The sequence below is a fragment of the Ylistrum balloti genome, unplaced genomic scaffold (assembly GCF_031769215.1).
Source record: "Ylistrum balloti isolate Yb309-2 unplaced genomic scaffold, AGI_CSIRO_Ybal_v1 Utg369772, whole genome shotgun sequence".
NCBI classification, from domain to species: domain Eukaryota; kingdom Metazoa; phylum Mollusca; class Bivalvia; order Pectinida; family Pectinidae; genus Ylistrum; species Ylistrum balloti.
Window position 1 is genome coordinate 3,295,806 of NW_026781965.1, and position 16,912 is coordinate 3,312,717.

Below are 16,912 nucleotides of genomic sequence, written 5' to 3' on the forward strand. Positions count from 1 at the left end.
TAATAATCAATATCCCAGTCTAATCCTAACGGTTCTGATTATCTGTCCGTGGTTTTATTTTTTACTTGGTCGCGGCCAGAAGAGTCAGAATTATTTGGAGTAATATATTGTGATAGATTCATACATTAAATGTGCACTTACTGTTGCATGTAACAGTCTGTTTAGTTTATATACCAGGAATTTATAACAAACTACATCCTAATGGCTGATATTCTAGAGATCGTATCGATATTGGTGTCAATGCTCTTACAAAAACACAGTGATACATGTGTTACTGTATCTAAATTATCTAAAGTATCTAGATTAATACAAGGCAGATTGTATAAAGCTGTATCATTCAATTATACTTTCATTATCTTTATCTATTATGATAAACACTGTAGATTCTATAGTGTTACATAGAGTACATAGAGTACCTTAAAGAACGATAACTCTGTTAGAGCGGCGTGTGCTGTCTACTTTCACTTTGAAAAAAGGGTGTTAATATAAAACTATATTAGCGGAACGTCAAAATTATATCTACTATGAAATATTTTCTTTTTAGATTTCTTTTTTTGTTGAGAATTTAAAACAAGCGTTTAAAGAAACACCTTTTTGTCGACGTATAGCTAAGTTTTCAATATCGATACGTTCCATGAAAAACAAAGATGGCGGGCCCCTTGGGTGACGAAACCCTCAGTCGACATTTACTTCGTGCTTTCGCTTCATCTCGATCCTTTCTTAAATCCAATCTTTCTGGAAATTGTTTATCAGCCACAAATGTTGCCATGGAAGAAAATGGAGAACTATTGTCCAAGGTTGGAAAGCAAGAGCTGACAGCCAAACTATTGTCAACGCTCATAGGATTGGCCGCATCATTTGGGATAACATATTTTGCTCTAAAATGGTTGTCAAACGTAATGGATCCAACGCACAAAGAAAGAAAATCCGCAACAGCAAGGGTAAATAGTGATCTTTTACATAACATTGATTATTTTGTGGAAGTAAAATTACACACGAATCCCAGCACAGGAGGACGTCTGACATCTGGTATAGTACGGCTGCATTAGGTCTACCTAATCAGTTTGGGCACAACCCCTCATATGATAATAGTCCTGTATTTGAGGGATATTTGCCGCTTTGGTTAATCAGTTAGTTGACCAAATGCAGGGTCATTCTGAAATAGAATCACATCATGTTTGTTTAAAAAGTTGCAACAAAAAAGGTGTCATCCCAGGGTGTGACCCAATAACCAATGTGACATTGTATAAAATGAGATAAGTTTATTCATTTCTTCCTTTCTTCATAAACTTTCTCCTGGGCTCATTAGTTTGGAACCACTTAAGAACATTTTCAAGCTAGCTACACTATGTCAACAAATTGCCACCAAACAAATACGTAAATTAATTCAATTTGTTTCTATTATAAGGTTTATTTTACAAACCAGTATTTTTCTATAAGATATCCACAGATCACCTGAAATGATTGACCTGTGTATCGGACATGTGACTGCGCTGGTATTTCTGATGACATCACAAAACATCAGAGATGCTTAAGATGGCTTACAGTGACCCAGAAGTACACATGTAATACATAAAATCATCATTTGAATGGAAATGACATTCGGATGACAGAAAGTAATCAAAATAAGCTAATGGTGCAAAAATGGTCGATATCTGTGTTGATGTGTGCATATTTAATAAGTTAGATTCAAGTTTTTATTTTTTGGTTGTTTTTTCTCAAACAAACCATATTTCTTGGCAAATTTTTTCTTTACAGCACAAACTATCTAAATAAAGTTAATTTTTCATCGGGCAGTCTACAATTCACTTGTTGATTAAAATCAGAACTCCATTATCAAAAGTGATAATTTAAAAAACACCACTTTTCCGATATTATAAGATGTGCATGTTTGGACTTTTGTAGCCTAAAATATGAAAAACGGCATGGCCTATTATTCATGGTCGAATTTTATTCAACAAACACTGGCATCTGAGGATGGATTGCATGGTTATTTCATCATATCTCCAAATATGTTTGACATGTGAAAATGTGTATAAAGGAAAAATACACAGATTTGCCATAAAATATAAACACACAATATTTTATGGTGAATGATTAAAATCACTATTTTTTATTCTTTCTGGAAGCGTGACATGTTACAGCAACCAAAATTATCTTGGTACAAGCTCATGCAGGTCAATAGTACATGTTCCTTGAAAAAATGGCCTTTCTGAAATACCTAATGATCCAAAACGGATGTCCACACAATTATGTAATTGTATAGGAAATGTTTATTTCTGTTATCTTACTCTGTGTTAAAATGACAATTTATGTCACTAACTTTGTTCTCCATTGACTACAGTGTATAGCATGAATTTTTCTGTGTTCTATTTTTAGTCACATTATAAGCCATCGATAATCAATGGAGGTGATGAAGTTTGTGATTTTTACAAAAAGGAGACAACTTAATTCACAACTTTTTGTGTAAAAATGTACAAGGTTGCATTGGTTATTGAGCCATGGCAAAAATATGATGCTCTTGTTGGTTGCAAATTGTTAAAAGAACTTTATGTGTTTCTATCTTATATGACGCTGCATTTGGGTAACTTATTATATATAATTGATTACTCAAAGCGCCAACAATCCCTAAAATGTAGGACAATTTCTCTATCATTTTGAAGTTAATATTTTTCCTTGACCATATTCATGTTTTTTTTTTAACAGTAATTCGCTTCTTTGTGTTGTTTACACAATTTTTACTATGTTTACTTATGTTGTATCTTCCTACAAGATCTATTGTTCTGCCAGTGATGTAGGTAACATATTATCTACGTCCCTGGTTCTGCTATAGGCAGCTCAGAAAAGATCTTACTCTATACTAAAGTCATTGGATGATTTTGCCATAGTTTGTCCAGTGTGTTTTCCAGTTGATGGATGTTTGTAGTTGTCGTTGGTCTGAAGTAAGCCAGTCCTTATCATTTTGCCTCTTGTGGTACTTCTCACACAAGATCTTGAACACCTCTGTCATGTCCCCTCTTATACGTCTGAACTTCAAAGATTATAGATTCAACATTTGTAATCTTTCTTTATTGTCAACATTTTCCATGTCTGTTAACGTTCTGGTTTCCGAAACCCTGAATAGTAAACTAAACATTTTGTGATCCATGTATAGAAAGGATCTCCTCATAATTCCACCTATTGGTTTACCTGTCATTGTATCAGGTATATGGTTTTGGAACGTTAAGTTTTTGTCTATTGTTACTCCAATGTCATCTCTTTCTTCATTTTCCAGTGTTGTTACCCCTCCATCATATAAGAACGTCTTATAATCATACATGACTTAAGGAAATAGTTTGGTGTTTAATGTTATTTTTCACCATTTATATTTAAAATCTTGTCATAGCTGCTAGCCACTCTTAAATTAGAAACAGGTGTATAATACTTACTAATATGAAATGGTGTTTCGTTGGACTTATTTACATATTTAAATCCTGCTATATGTATTATGTTTTAGCTTGAATATCATTGATAATATTGTATGATTTGTTGCAGGCTCAGAAAATGCTTCAACTTTTAGGTGTGAAGGATGTGAAGGTGAGTGAATTGTTTTGTTCTACAGTTACTGTTATTTCCTATATTTATTCTGAAAGCTATACAATTAATTCTTTTGACAATTCATTAGTTGGTGGACTGTTCAAATTGCGTGCTCTTCATCCATCTGTCCATCCATTCTTATTACCACTATGTCTAAAGAAGTTGATGTATTGTTCTCATATTTCATATGTAGGTTCCCCTTAGTCTTTAAAAGTGGGAAAACAGATAGTTACTTCATAATGAAAATTAACATTGACCAGGAAGTCAAACCAATCATTCCATTTATAATTATGTATCATGAATGTAACCCCCCCATCATCAAACACCAAGGTGACAGAGCACACTGACTAATCCTTCTCTGGAGTGAAACCAGTTAAATAAATAACCATCAGCAGAGTATGTCAGGTTGTGTTGTGATTGTTTCTCTATGTTCATATGTCTAAGTTATATGAAGTCAACCTGCATACTTTAGAGTATCCAAACTTAAATGACAAGTCTGATCATCAAGCAACATTCAGAGTGTCATTCATCAACCATATTTAGAGGGTTGTTTGAATATAGAAGCTTTCATATGAATTTCTTTTTTTTTTGAGGTTTATGAAATAAATTTTCATCAGAAAAGTTATGTCAGTAGATTTTATCTAGAATCTCATATGAAAAGCAAGCAAGTGTTAGATTCTGTTCCTCACATTATTAAGGTTAATTTTTCCCTTCTTCTTAAGCCATTGTTCTTACAACAGTTATGTAAACATATATTGAGACAATTGTAATCAACAATAGGATGAAATTATGGGATAGTTTACTGATTGAATATAAAATAATACTGGTTTATCTTGTCACACATTCTAAATGATTTTTTGCTATGATATGGTTTGGTATTTGTTTACCATCATCTCAGCTGTCTGATCATGAGCTATGTATTGCTGCTAACTTGGTGGATCCTCTGAGTGTGTCTGTGGACTGGAAAGACATTGGGGGTCTTGAGGAGGTGGTAGAACAAATTAAAGAGACAGTTATATTTCCCTTCAGGAGAAGGGATCTCTTCATGAACTCTTCACTTCTTCAATCTCCAAAAGGTAACCTGTAACGTGTCTTGTTCCCAATATGTACTATATTTTCTTTTTGTTTTTTTTGCTTGTGTTTAATGTTGAAGTTGATGTGTATATCTTGTAGGTTAAGGTAATCTTTGGAAGGAGAAAAATGCTCTGATATGTAATATGTATATTATTGTCTGTATTGTACAATAGTAAACGTCTACATATTGTTGTTGGTTATACACCATCATTAAATACAAGGTATATATTCCAGGTGTGCTCTTCTATGGTCCTCCTGGTTGTGGTAAAACCATGCTAGCCAAAGCTACAGCAAAATCTGCAGGTATGTCATGTAGGAGACAGTTCATGATTTCAGCAAAATCTGCAGGTATGTCATGTAGGAGACAATTCATGATTTCAGCAAAGTCTACAGGTATGTCATGTAGGAGACGATTTGTGATTTCAGTAGATTCTGCAGGTATGTCATGTAGGAGACGATTTGTGATTTCAGTAGATTCTGCAGGTATGTCATGTAGGAGACAGTTCATGATTTCAGCAAAATCTGCAGGTATGTCATGTAGGAGACAATTCATGATTTCAGCAAAGTCTACAGGTATGTCATGTAGGAGACGATTTGTGATTTCAGTAGATTCTGCAGGTATGTCATGTAGGAGACGATTTGTGATTTCAGCAGATTCTGCAGGTATGTCATGTAGGAGACAATTAATGATTTCTGCAAAGTTTGCAGGTATGTCATGTAGGAGACGATTTGTGATTTCAGTAGATTCTGCAGGTATGTCATGTAGGAGACAATTTGTGATTTCAGTAGATTCTGCAGGTATGACATGTAGGAGACAATTTGTGATTTCAGTAGATTCTGCAGGTATGTCATGTGGGAGACAATTTGTGATTTCAGTAGATTCTGCAGGTATGTCATGTAGGAGACAATTTGTGATTTCAGTAGATTCTGCAGGCATGTCATGTGGGAGACAATTTGTGATTTCAGTAGATTCTGCAGGTATGTCATGTAGGAGACGATTTGTGATTTCAGTAGATTCTGCAGGTATGTCATTGCAGAAAACACCTTATGATTGGATATTGATAATGATTGGTCAAACTCAAGGGGTCATGAAGAATTATTTAAAAACTTATCAAAGTTAAGCTTAAATAATGAATGGTTAATGCTAGCTTATTACCTAATAACACATAAAACATAATTTAATTTGAGTTATTTTTGTTGCAGGTGCTCGATTTATTAACTTACAAATATCTTCACTGGTTGACAAATGGTATGGAGAATCACAAAAGCGTGCTGAAGCTGTATTCTCATTGGTAAGGTTGTTCTACTGTTAACAACAGTGACTGAAAATTTATATCATACAATTATATATTGTGGTAATTGTGCGAAAAGTCAGGTAAATGATTTCAGATATACATGTATTTAGAATTGATGGTGTATTTTGTTACTTAATCATTCATTCAGTTGATACATGTAGTGTAGATTAACTCACCCACTCTTTGTCTATCATGACAAACACAATTTTATTTAAAGAGAAATCTTGTGTCATTATCTGAGCATCACGTACAGATATACACACTCGATGCCAGTCAAAGGACCATAATTCTTTTATCTGGAATACATCATAGCAATCCATTTGTTCGTCAATAGGTACATCTTTCCCTTAGAATAATGTCTGCGGCATCTCGTTTGACGGGCTGAAGTCTTATGAAAAATAACAGATATGTTGATTCTGATTACCTGCTGGGTAGTGTGACAGAAAGTCCTAGAACAGCAAACAGTTCTTGTCCAAACCATTTATTTCTCAAAGAGGAGGCATATTGATAGTGAATAACTGACTCACTTTTCACCAAAATGGCAAGGGGTTAGTTTCATGGTCAGGTGTTAAAAGGGGACGGTTTCATTATCTAGTGTTTATCTTTTCTCAGTTGACATTGAAATATTTAGCTAATCTTTCAGACATATTTCAGTTCTTCAATTTTTGTGAAATGAGATTTTTAATTTTCTTTTTCAAATTTTTTTTTTCACAGGCCATTAAACTACAACCAAGCATCATATTTATTGATGAAATAGGTAAGCAGCAGGAGTGAAATAGAACAAGAAGAATGAAATGTGTGCGTATTTCTCTGTCATTATTTGAGAATTTTTGTCACATGTGACATATGTTTATTTGTGCAATGTTAAGGTTAAGTTTTATCAATAGAAATAAAATTGACTTTGAAATACATTAATTTCACTAAATACATTGTTTTTGGTCAGGTCATATTGACATATAGCCATTATGTTTTGTCCGTCAGTGTGCTGTCATGCATGACCTCCGTCTTCAAAAACTTCTTCTTAAATTCCATTGGTGCCATTGAGCTGAAAATTCATGGAAAGGATACAAACAAATTATTGTAATTTTACAGGTCAAAGTTTAATTTAGGTCTTCCATTTGTAGCATGATTTTGCAATCATGGTTTCCCCGAACAACACCTAATTTAAACATCTTCTCAAGTTCCAGCAACAGAATTTTGCTGAAACTTGCCTGAAATGATCCTTAGGTAGTCCTGACAATGTGTCACTATTTTGCGTATCAAGCCAAAATCCAGTATGATTGCCACGACCGCCATCATGAAAAACACATTTTAAACTTATAAAGTTTCACTGGTTCAATGGAACTGAAATTTTGTGGGATGGTGGAGAAACTGAAATGAGGAGAAGTTTCAACCTTCACTGCTAAAACAATCCAAACTATTTTTAAATTATTTAATAATTGTTCCTTAATATCCTTATATCATATATAGGCATTTATACTCTGACGACTGTCAAGACCCATGGGTCTTTAACATTGTTAAAGTTTTGTTTTTCATACGATAATTTTGCATACCACCAGTTGAAATGTATGATAGTCACAAATATGTTGTCCCACTTTTCCAGATTCTTTTCTCCGTGCACGTCAGTCACATGATCATGAAGCCACAGCCATGATGAAAACTCAGTTTATGAGTTTGTGGGATGGAATCATCACAGACCCCAACTCTCAGATTATGGTGATCGGTGCCACTAACAGGCCACAGGATGTTGATGCCGCCATACTCCGAAGGATGCCGTGTATGATTCAGATCAACAAACCAGTATGTTTATCTGATTTAGCAGCATTTATTTGTTGTAGGATGTTGAATGCAGGTTCAACTTTAACTTACTCCTCAGTATTTATAAGCAACTTGTTTAGTTCCAAAAATAATACATAAGTGAAATATCATAATAAAGATGACATATATATTGGTAGGCATCTGCTGAACATATAGGTATACTTTAATTTATGTTACACATCTATATATAAAATAAAGATATATGTGTCAGACATAGGAGTTATATATAGAGTTACTATAGATTTTCATTCACACAAAAATGTGATTTGAATCAATGAATCATTGACTTCATATTCTGATTCCTACATGAAATATCTTTAAAAAGGCCAAAGGTCATGGGTCACTGTTGCTCATGTTATAAAGCTATTTACAGACAGTAACTTGAGTTCCTTTGTGCAGTTGAAATTCAATTATGGCCTGAGTTGCCTTTAATATGGGAAAAGTTGCTTGTAGTTGTTTACGAAAATGTACAGAAATTTAAAAAGGTATAAAAAAATAGATAAAAAAAACTTTCCATACCATTACACATGTTTTGTTGTGTTAATATTACCATACCATTACACATGTTTTGTTGTGTCAATATTACCATACCATTACACATGTTTTGTTGTGTCAATATTACCATACCATTACACATGTTTTGTTGTGTCAATATTACCATACCATTACACATGTTTTGTTGTGTTAATATTATCATACCATTACACATGGATTTGTTGTGTCAATATTATCATACCATTACACATGTTTTATTGTGTCAATATTACCATACCATTACACATGTTTTGTTGTGTCAATATTACCATACCATTACACATGATTTGTTGTGTCAATATTACCATACCATTACACATGTTTTGTTATGTCAATATTATCATACCATTACACATGGATATGTTGTGTCAATATTACCATACCATTACACATGGATTTGTTGTGTCAATATTATCATACCATTACACATGTTTTGTTGTGTCAATATTACCATACCATTACACATGGATATGTTGTGTTAATATTATCATACCATTACACATGTTTTGTTGTGTCAATATTACCATACCATTACACATGTTTTGTTGTGTCAATATTACCATACCATTACACATGGATATGTTGTGTTAATATTATCATACCATTACACATGTTTTGTTGTGTCAATATTACCATACCATTACACATGTTTTGTTGTGTCAATATCACCATACCATTACACATGTTTTGTTGTGTTAATATTATCATACCAATACACATGTTTTGTTGTGTCAATATTACCATACCATTACACATGTTTTGTTGTGTCAATATCACCATACCATTACACATGTTTTGTTGTGTTAATATTATCATACCAATACACATGTTTTGTTGTGTCAATATTACCATACCATTACACATGTTTTATTGTGTCAATATCACCATACCATTACACATGTTTTGTTGTGTTAATATTATCATACCATTACACATGTTTTGTTGTGTTAATATTATCATACCATTACACATGTTTTATTGTGTCAATATTACCAGACCATTACACGTGGATATGTTGTGTTAATATTATCATACCATTACACATGTTTTGTTGTGTCAATATTACCATACCATAACATGTGGATATGTTTGTTAATATTTTCATACCATTACACATGTTTTGTTGTGTTAATATGCTTTAGATTAATGTTAGAATAAAACATATCTGGCCATGCAGGTTACATGTCTTTGTCAGGTGTACTGGTTCTATAATGGAATATTATGCTAACTCTACTCATAGCTATAGCATAAGATCATTGAATAATTTCAAATGAATGAGTTGATGAAGTTTTGTTTCATGCTTTCAACTCCTTAATTCTGAGGAATTACAATGAAATATCAATTTTGATAAGATTAATTTTGAAATGATTTCATTCCTGATAGCCCTTGCATATTGCAATACAAACACAAAAGGTCCATCACTTCTTGTGATTTTGAAGTTTATATCAATGAAACTTGTCCATATTTTAGCCACTGAAAATTGAGCTAGGTCACATTTCTACTTCACATATCACTAGTCAACATATTCTGTGATGAAATTGACTTGTATTTACATCATGATATTCATCAGTCAATGTTTTTACTTTCACTATCTAGGAAAAAATTCAAAGAAGTAATATTTTGAAGATTATCCTGGAAAAAGAACAAGTAAGTTTTATATTGATGCATCAAAAATGATGTTATAAATGAAAAGTACTTTGAATACACTGGAACAAGCCAACTGCTAGCTAGTCTCATCACCAGATGGAGCTTCCTTCCTCCGACGTTTTGGCACTTTCCACAATGTGTGCGAGCTGGATAGATCTAACCCGATCAGGGATTTGTTGGCTCTGGCCACTGCATGTTGTTATTGCAGCCTAGTGCTCAAGTTGTTTTTGAATCCCATTCACTAAACCTGCTGCATTGCTATGGGCAGTGATACCTACATTTCTTCCATCACCTTGTGCCTAACACTTTGTCTGGTGACTACTCCACCATTATTCCATCTTTCAACATATCCACTTTGAAGCAACCTCTGTCTGTCTGCTTACAGACCCTACCAGTTTCTTCTCTCTGCTCCTCTGGCCCCTGGCAGTCTTAAGGCTCTTCAAAATGACTGGCCTGGAACCTCTGCTGGTAACTTTGACCAGCAGAAAGTTCTCCATCTCTGCTGTTAACTTTGACCAGCAGAAAGTTCTCCATCTCTGCTGGTAACTTTGACCAGCAGAAAGTTCTCCATCTCTGCTGGTAACTTTGACCAGCAGAAAGTTCTCCATCTCTGCTCCTCTGGCCCCTGGCAGTCTTAAGGCTCTTCAAAATGACTGGCCTGGAACCTCTGCTGGTAACTTTGACCAGCAGAAAGTTCTCCATCTCTGCTGTTAACTTTGACCAGCAGAAAGTTCTCCATCTCTGCTGGTAACTTTGACCAGCAGAAAGTACTCCATCTCTGCTCCTCTGGCCCCTGGCAGTCTTAAGGCTCTTCAAAATGACTGGCCAGGAACCTCTGCTGGTAACTTTGACCAGCAGAAAGTTCTCCATCTCTGCTGGTAACTTTGACCAGCAGAAAGTTCTCCATCTCTGCTGGTAACTTTGACCAGCAGAAAGTTCTCCATCTCTGCTTTTGTTAACAGCCAACTCCTGGTACTTCTTCCATCCTGTCTTCCCACAGTATAGTTACCCTCTCCCTGTCCTGTCAGAACCCCTGCCAGTTCACTCTGTCTATCTCAACACTCAGCACTACTCCCTCTGATAATAGGAGCCCGTGATTATTGTGGTTGTCTCCCTGAATCTCCTCCGTCTCACCAGATTGCTCTGTGCGTTGTACCTTGTTGAAAATTGGAGCACAACCCATGTTCCTGTGGTCAATATTGTCCTTTCTCATACTTTAAGGTCTTTCCACAACTGTATTTTCCCCTTGATTTTCGTTACATGTTCTTGTATATATACATAGCATGGGTATATACAAAGTTGTCCTTATCACTATTTCATTTGATCTCTCAAAGATAAAACTGTTGTCTTATCTTCATTCTATCATGAAATACTGTCAATAAGAGACAATGTCAGTGTCAGACTGAGAATCATCTGTGTCTCCCAGTTATATCAGCGGTGGGCAATTTATGATTGTGTGTGGATATTTAAAGTGACTGACAAGTTATCTTTTTAAGATATAGAATTGTACTTAGTAGTTAAAATAAATTTAACAAGTATATACATTTATGATTTGATTTGCACTGTGGCAAAAACTTGTTGAAAAAATACTATTTGATTTAGCAAGTTAAGAGCGCATCTGGTTTCCTGTTTTTCTGATTTTCAGTTTAAGGATGGAAACTTTGTCACTTTTCATCAGCGAGAAATGCATCGTGTCTTACATGGAATGTGACAAAGGGTCGGTATTTGGCATAAAACTTGCATTACAACTGCATTCTTTGGATTAACTTGTTAGAGTTGTTGGATTATTTGAATTTAATTACATTTGAATGTTTATGAAATAAGAGTTTCTTTAAAGTGATGTATAAATCACTTCACTGAAGGAAGGAAACAGGCAGTTAAAACTGGTTTATTTCAATTCATATCCAGATGTCAGTCTTGTTGGTTGTACTCACTTGTATCAGTGAGTTTTATATGATGTGTCAACTACTGCAATTAGGGTTTTCTTTAATTATCTGGTTCAATTTTGAAGATATTAGAGAAAGTACACAAATCCTTAAAACAAGCACTACAAAAGATGAAAACGAATTAGAAATAGAACACTTTGTTTACACTATAGAATCACTACAAAATTTTTCTGATCATCTTTGAAGGCTGATGGGTCAAAGGTCACACGTAATGGCTTTACATATACCATTTTGTGATAGTAGGTAATATGCTAATGTGAGCCCACAGTTCACTTCATTATTATTTATCACATAGTAAAACATTGGTAATGAAGCATTCTTGAAACACATGTAATTAGACTAGGTTTCTGAAGTTCTGAAATCATCGGAATATTTCACATCTATGAATAATATGATTTTCAGAAAACAGCTGGTTTCCAAATGTTCCAAATAATGATATAGTTTGAATGAAATCATTGTTAAGGGGTTAATTTGATATCACAATAGTAGTTAATTCATTAGTTTATTTTCTAATTACTTTAAAATGAACATGTATTTGAATTTATATTCATGGAGTCATTCTATTCCAGGTCAAAGGTCATTTGAGATATTGCTTTGATATTGTAGGTGGAGGATCTAGACTTTAAGAAACTCGGAGAAATCACTGAAAATTTTTGTGGAAGTGATCTAAAGGAGGCCTGTAGACTTGGTGCTCTCAACAGAGTTCATGAGGTCTTGCAGACAGCCAAGGACAACATGGATGAAAATTTCTAGTGAGTGAAAGATTACATGGAATATCTTGTGTTTTATGTCATTTCAAGAGAGATTAGATTCTTTAACACAAGTGTTTTTCTAGGATCAGGAATAAGATATTTAACTAATGTAGTACTGTTTTTATGCTAGTGGCTTACCATGAAATGTAAGTTTTAAAAGTTTGGAAATGTAATGCTTTTTAGAGATAAGACCTATTGTAGTTTTTCTTCATTTTGAATGTAGCTTTCATTTCATTACTTTTATTTCAGTGACGCTCAGTTGCCACAATTGAGAAAAATAAGCATGGCTGACCTTGAGTATGCTGTGGCCAAAGTGAAAGAGTCCAAACATCTAACCTCTTGGCCAGTGTTACCTCCCCTTGATTGATGACAGTATACCCATAGACATTATGATTTGTATCAAAATTCTGCAAGTGATGATTACTGGAAAATACAATCGGATTCTGTTAATTGTAATGAGAACATCATCCTACTTTGGATTCACTGTGTTGCTGTGATGGTGTTTGTTTTTAATAATTTTTGACACTGGAGTATTTTTGCAGCAACAAATTGTCTCTATGAAATGAGGCCAATAATTGTTCTCAGAACCAATGCTAATTATTGTGTTTTGTATATTACTAAATAGTTTATTGCAAATCTATCAAATCTATCATAATATTTGGGTAATTATGCTATGTTAGCCTCTTCCTACCATGTTTTATCCACACAAGTCTGTAGTATCCTGCATTCCCAGTGGGAATCCACACAAGTCTGTAGTATCCTGCATTCCCAGTGGGGATCCACACAAGTCTGTAGTATCCTGCATTCCCAGTGGGAATCCACACAAGTCTGTAGAAGTTGGTATCCACATCATTGTATGGGACATTGTTTTCTGACTAGATGGTGGCACTTTTTATCTGTCCCAATCAGTGGTACGTAAGTCCTTTCTTGTTTATGGTACATTGTTTCCACCAAGACTGTGCTATCATGTATCAAGGATGATTGTAGTAATTTTATCCACCACAATCTGTGGTACATTGTATCCACATCTGTCTTTTGTACATTGTATCAACAGGAGTCTACAATACATTTTATCTATCCCAGTCTTTGGTATATTGTATCCATATCAGTCTGTGGTATATTGTATGAACATCAGTCTGTGGTACATTGTATGAACATCAGTCTGTGGTATATTGTATGCACATCAGTCTGTGGTATATTGTATGAACATCAGTCTGTGGTACATTGTATGAACATCAATCTGTGGTACATTGTATGAACATCAATCTGTGGTACATTGTATGAACATCAATCTGTGGTATATTGTATGAACATCAGTCTGTGGTACATTGTATGAACATCAGTCTGTGGTACATTGTATGAACATCAGTCTGTGGTACATTGTATGAACATCAGTCTGTGGTATATTGCATGAACATCAGTCTGTGGTACATTGTATGAACATCAATCTGTGGTATATTGTATGAACATCAGTCTGTGGTACATTGTATGAACATCAGTCTGGTATATTGTATGAACATCAATCTGTGGTACATTGTATGAACATCAGTCTGTGGTACATTGTATGAACATCAGTCTGTGGTATATTGTATGAACATCAGTCTGGTATATTGTATGAACATCAATCTGTGGTACATTGTATGAACATCAGTCTGTGGTACATTGTATGAACATCAGTCTGTGGTATATTGTATGAACATCAGTCTGTGGTACATTGTATGAACATCAGTCTGTGGTATATTGTATGCACATCAGTCTGTGGTATATTGTATGAACATCAGTCTGTGGTATATTGTACCCTCATCAGTCAGTGGTTTATTGTATGCACATCAGTCTGTGGTATATTGTACCCTCATCAGTCAGTGGTTTATTGTACCCTCGTCAGTCTATGGTACATTGTACCCTCATCAGTCAGTGGTATATTGTACCCTCATCAGTCAGTGGTACATCCTACCCATATGTCTACTGAAGTGTTTGATACCATTGATCTATAAAGAGTGAAGATCTTCAATACATCATATACCGGTAAGCTTTCATCAGTGTAATTCAGTTTGTTATGGATGAAAAGAGGAAATTGAGAAATGAACAAAAGTATTAATAGAACTAATATCCTTTGTTTTGATGTTTATAATCTTTGATGCATGGGTGAAGATTTCTTGGGCTGATGTCATCATGTTTTGATGACCCCCCCCTCCCCCCGCCCACCCTCCACAAAAAACAAAAAAAAAAAATATTGAAGATGTGCCAATACTCAATACTGAATGAACATGTTTGTGAAGGTATTGTTACAGAGACAGATATTATGGGTCATCATTATGAGATAATGTCAAACAGGACCTGTATTTTAAGATTGTGTGATGTTTTGTTTACATTTGCTATCATTTTTGTTGTACATATGTATTTGTTTTTTTTCTTCCTTGAATAAATCAGGAGATCAGACAACCTAGAGTAAGGATGTAAATCAGAGTACCCAAGAATTTGAACAGAACTATTTACCGTCAGTTCCACGTTTACAGCTAGGACTGCTGATGGAGAAAGTGTTTAAATGTGGGGAATGATATTATCACAAATTTTAATACAGTATATGAACTGCTGATTAAGAAAATGTGCAGATGGGGGGGGGGGGGGTAATCTCACACAAGTTAAATAAAGTATGACGGCAGCAAACCCAGGAAGTGTGTAAGTACAGAACGAAGACTGGTGTTTGAGGAAATATGTAGTCTGTTGACCTCACACGAGTCAACTACAGTATGAGTAAAGAAATTAAGGAAGTGTATGGGGTATGGTGTTATCACACAAATCAAACTCTGTATGAGAAAATCATGTAGTTGTGAGAAGTGATGTTATCACATGTGTCATATACAGTTTAATGTGTATTGCTGATTAAGGAAATGTAGTTGTTGGGATAGTTGTTATCACACAAGTGAAATACAGTGTGGACAGCTTATTGAGGAATGATGGAGTTGTGGGGAAGAGATTAATGATACAAGTGAAATACAGTGTGGACAGCTTATTGAGGAATGATGGAGTTCTGGGGAAAAGATTAATGATACAAGTGAAATACAGTGTGGACAGCTTATTGAGGAATGATGGAGTTGTCGGGTAGAGTTTTATCACTCATACTAGTCAAACAGTCTGCAGTCAAATGATTGAGAAAGTGTGTATTGTTGAAAATGTGGAAAGCATATGAAGAAAAACCTTTCCTTTGTACTTAAATGTTTTAAGTTATTGACCTATTGTTTGTTTGTTAAATTTATTTGCCCCAACAATACCCAGGGTCATTTTTAGGTGGGACTTCCTTGTAGAAGGTTGTGACTTCCTCACTTAATATGCTCTCCAAAGCATCGGGAAAGTATATGGGGTGAAGGATCTTGTCCAAGGAAACAACCACAACACAGGATGATCTGTGATCTGTCTACTTCGTGTACAGATCAAACATTACACCTCGAACCTGGTACCATTTTAATGGCCCAATTTTGATTACCTGAAGCTGTAAAACTGAATGTTTTCTTAATCTTTGTTGTTGTTTGAATTGGTTAGCCTGTAGAATATGTTACAGCGTCAGAGATTATGGAGGTAGATTTTGTTGTATAACATTGTATATTGTTTTGTTGTTTTGTGTAGAATCAACGCCATCTAAAAGTAAATAATAAAGACAACATCCATAGTAACATGTTAAAGTTCTCTGATTTTTTTTACTAAGTAATGTATATTTAATAAGGTTCAATGATTTCTTGCCAATAAATACTTCACAAGTATTGTTTCGAAACACAAATAGCCATGATGAAATGATAACGCTTATCTGATCGGTGATGGCTGATTGTACAAGGTCTTCCTTCATCTACTGATAAAACACTATAAATATGAATATCACATATTGAAATAGGTATATGCATATATGTTTCTTCATTTTTATTAATTGATATGTAAACAAATAAGCAGATATATTACAAAGAAAACAACCATAGGTTTCCAAGATCTTAAATGGTATTTTGCCGTCTATTTTACAAGGCCTTATTGAGAGGAAAGAAGTTTTTTTTATAATTTAGACAAAACAGTCTTGTTAGAGTCCCTAAGGTGAATACCTCCACTTATGGGAAGAAATATTTTCGTTTTGTGGCATCCCAGGTATGGAACAGCCTGTCCAACGAGCTTATGTTAGCTCAGAATGACGAGTCTGTCCGGCGACTGCTCCGTACCTGGGATACCCAGGTCTGTTCCGGTGTTATCTGCGCGCACCAAATCTGTGTGAGTTATTCCCCTTCGGAAG

At 34.6% G+C, this 16,912-nt stretch overlaps 1 protein-coding gene across 1 annotated transcript; it reads left to right on the top strand.

The window, feature by feature from the left end:
• The first annotated feature begins 647 nt into the window (after positions 1 to 647).
• On the top strand, positions 648 to 16,322 carry LOC132543895 (outer mitochondrial transmembrane helix translocase-like). The gene is made up of 10 exons (XM_060207438.1): positions 648 to 941; positions 3,535 to 3,576; positions 4,475 to 4,652; positions 4,885 to 4,953; positions 5,854 to 5,942; positions 6,660 to 6,702; positions 7,549 to 7,745; positions 9,894 to 9,944; positions 12,497 to 12,642; positions 12,892 to 16,322. Exons 1-10 carry the CDS (start codon positions 648 to 650, stop codon positions 13,007 to 13,009), a joined length of 1,227 nt encoding a protein of 408 aa, XP_060063421.1. The 3' UTR covers positions 13,010 to 16,322.
• Positions 16,323 to 16,912: the final 590 nt, after the last annotated feature.

What these genes read in the sequence shown, in the direction of transcription:
- LOC132543895 (XM_060207438.1), top strand. Translation starts at nt 648, where the DNA reads ATGGCGGGCCCCTTGGGTGACGAAACCCTCAGTCGACATTTACTTCGT. An exon ending in AGCTACAGCAAAATCTGCAG is followed by an intron (nt 4,954 to 5,853) that starts GTATGTCATGTA and finishes TTTTTGTTGCAG; the next exon opens with GTGCTCGATTTATTAACTTA. An exon ending in TGATTCAGATCAACAAACCA is followed by an intron (nt 7,746 to 9,893) that starts GTATGTTTATCT and finishes TTCACTATCTAG; the next exon opens with GAAAAAATTCAAAGAAGTAA.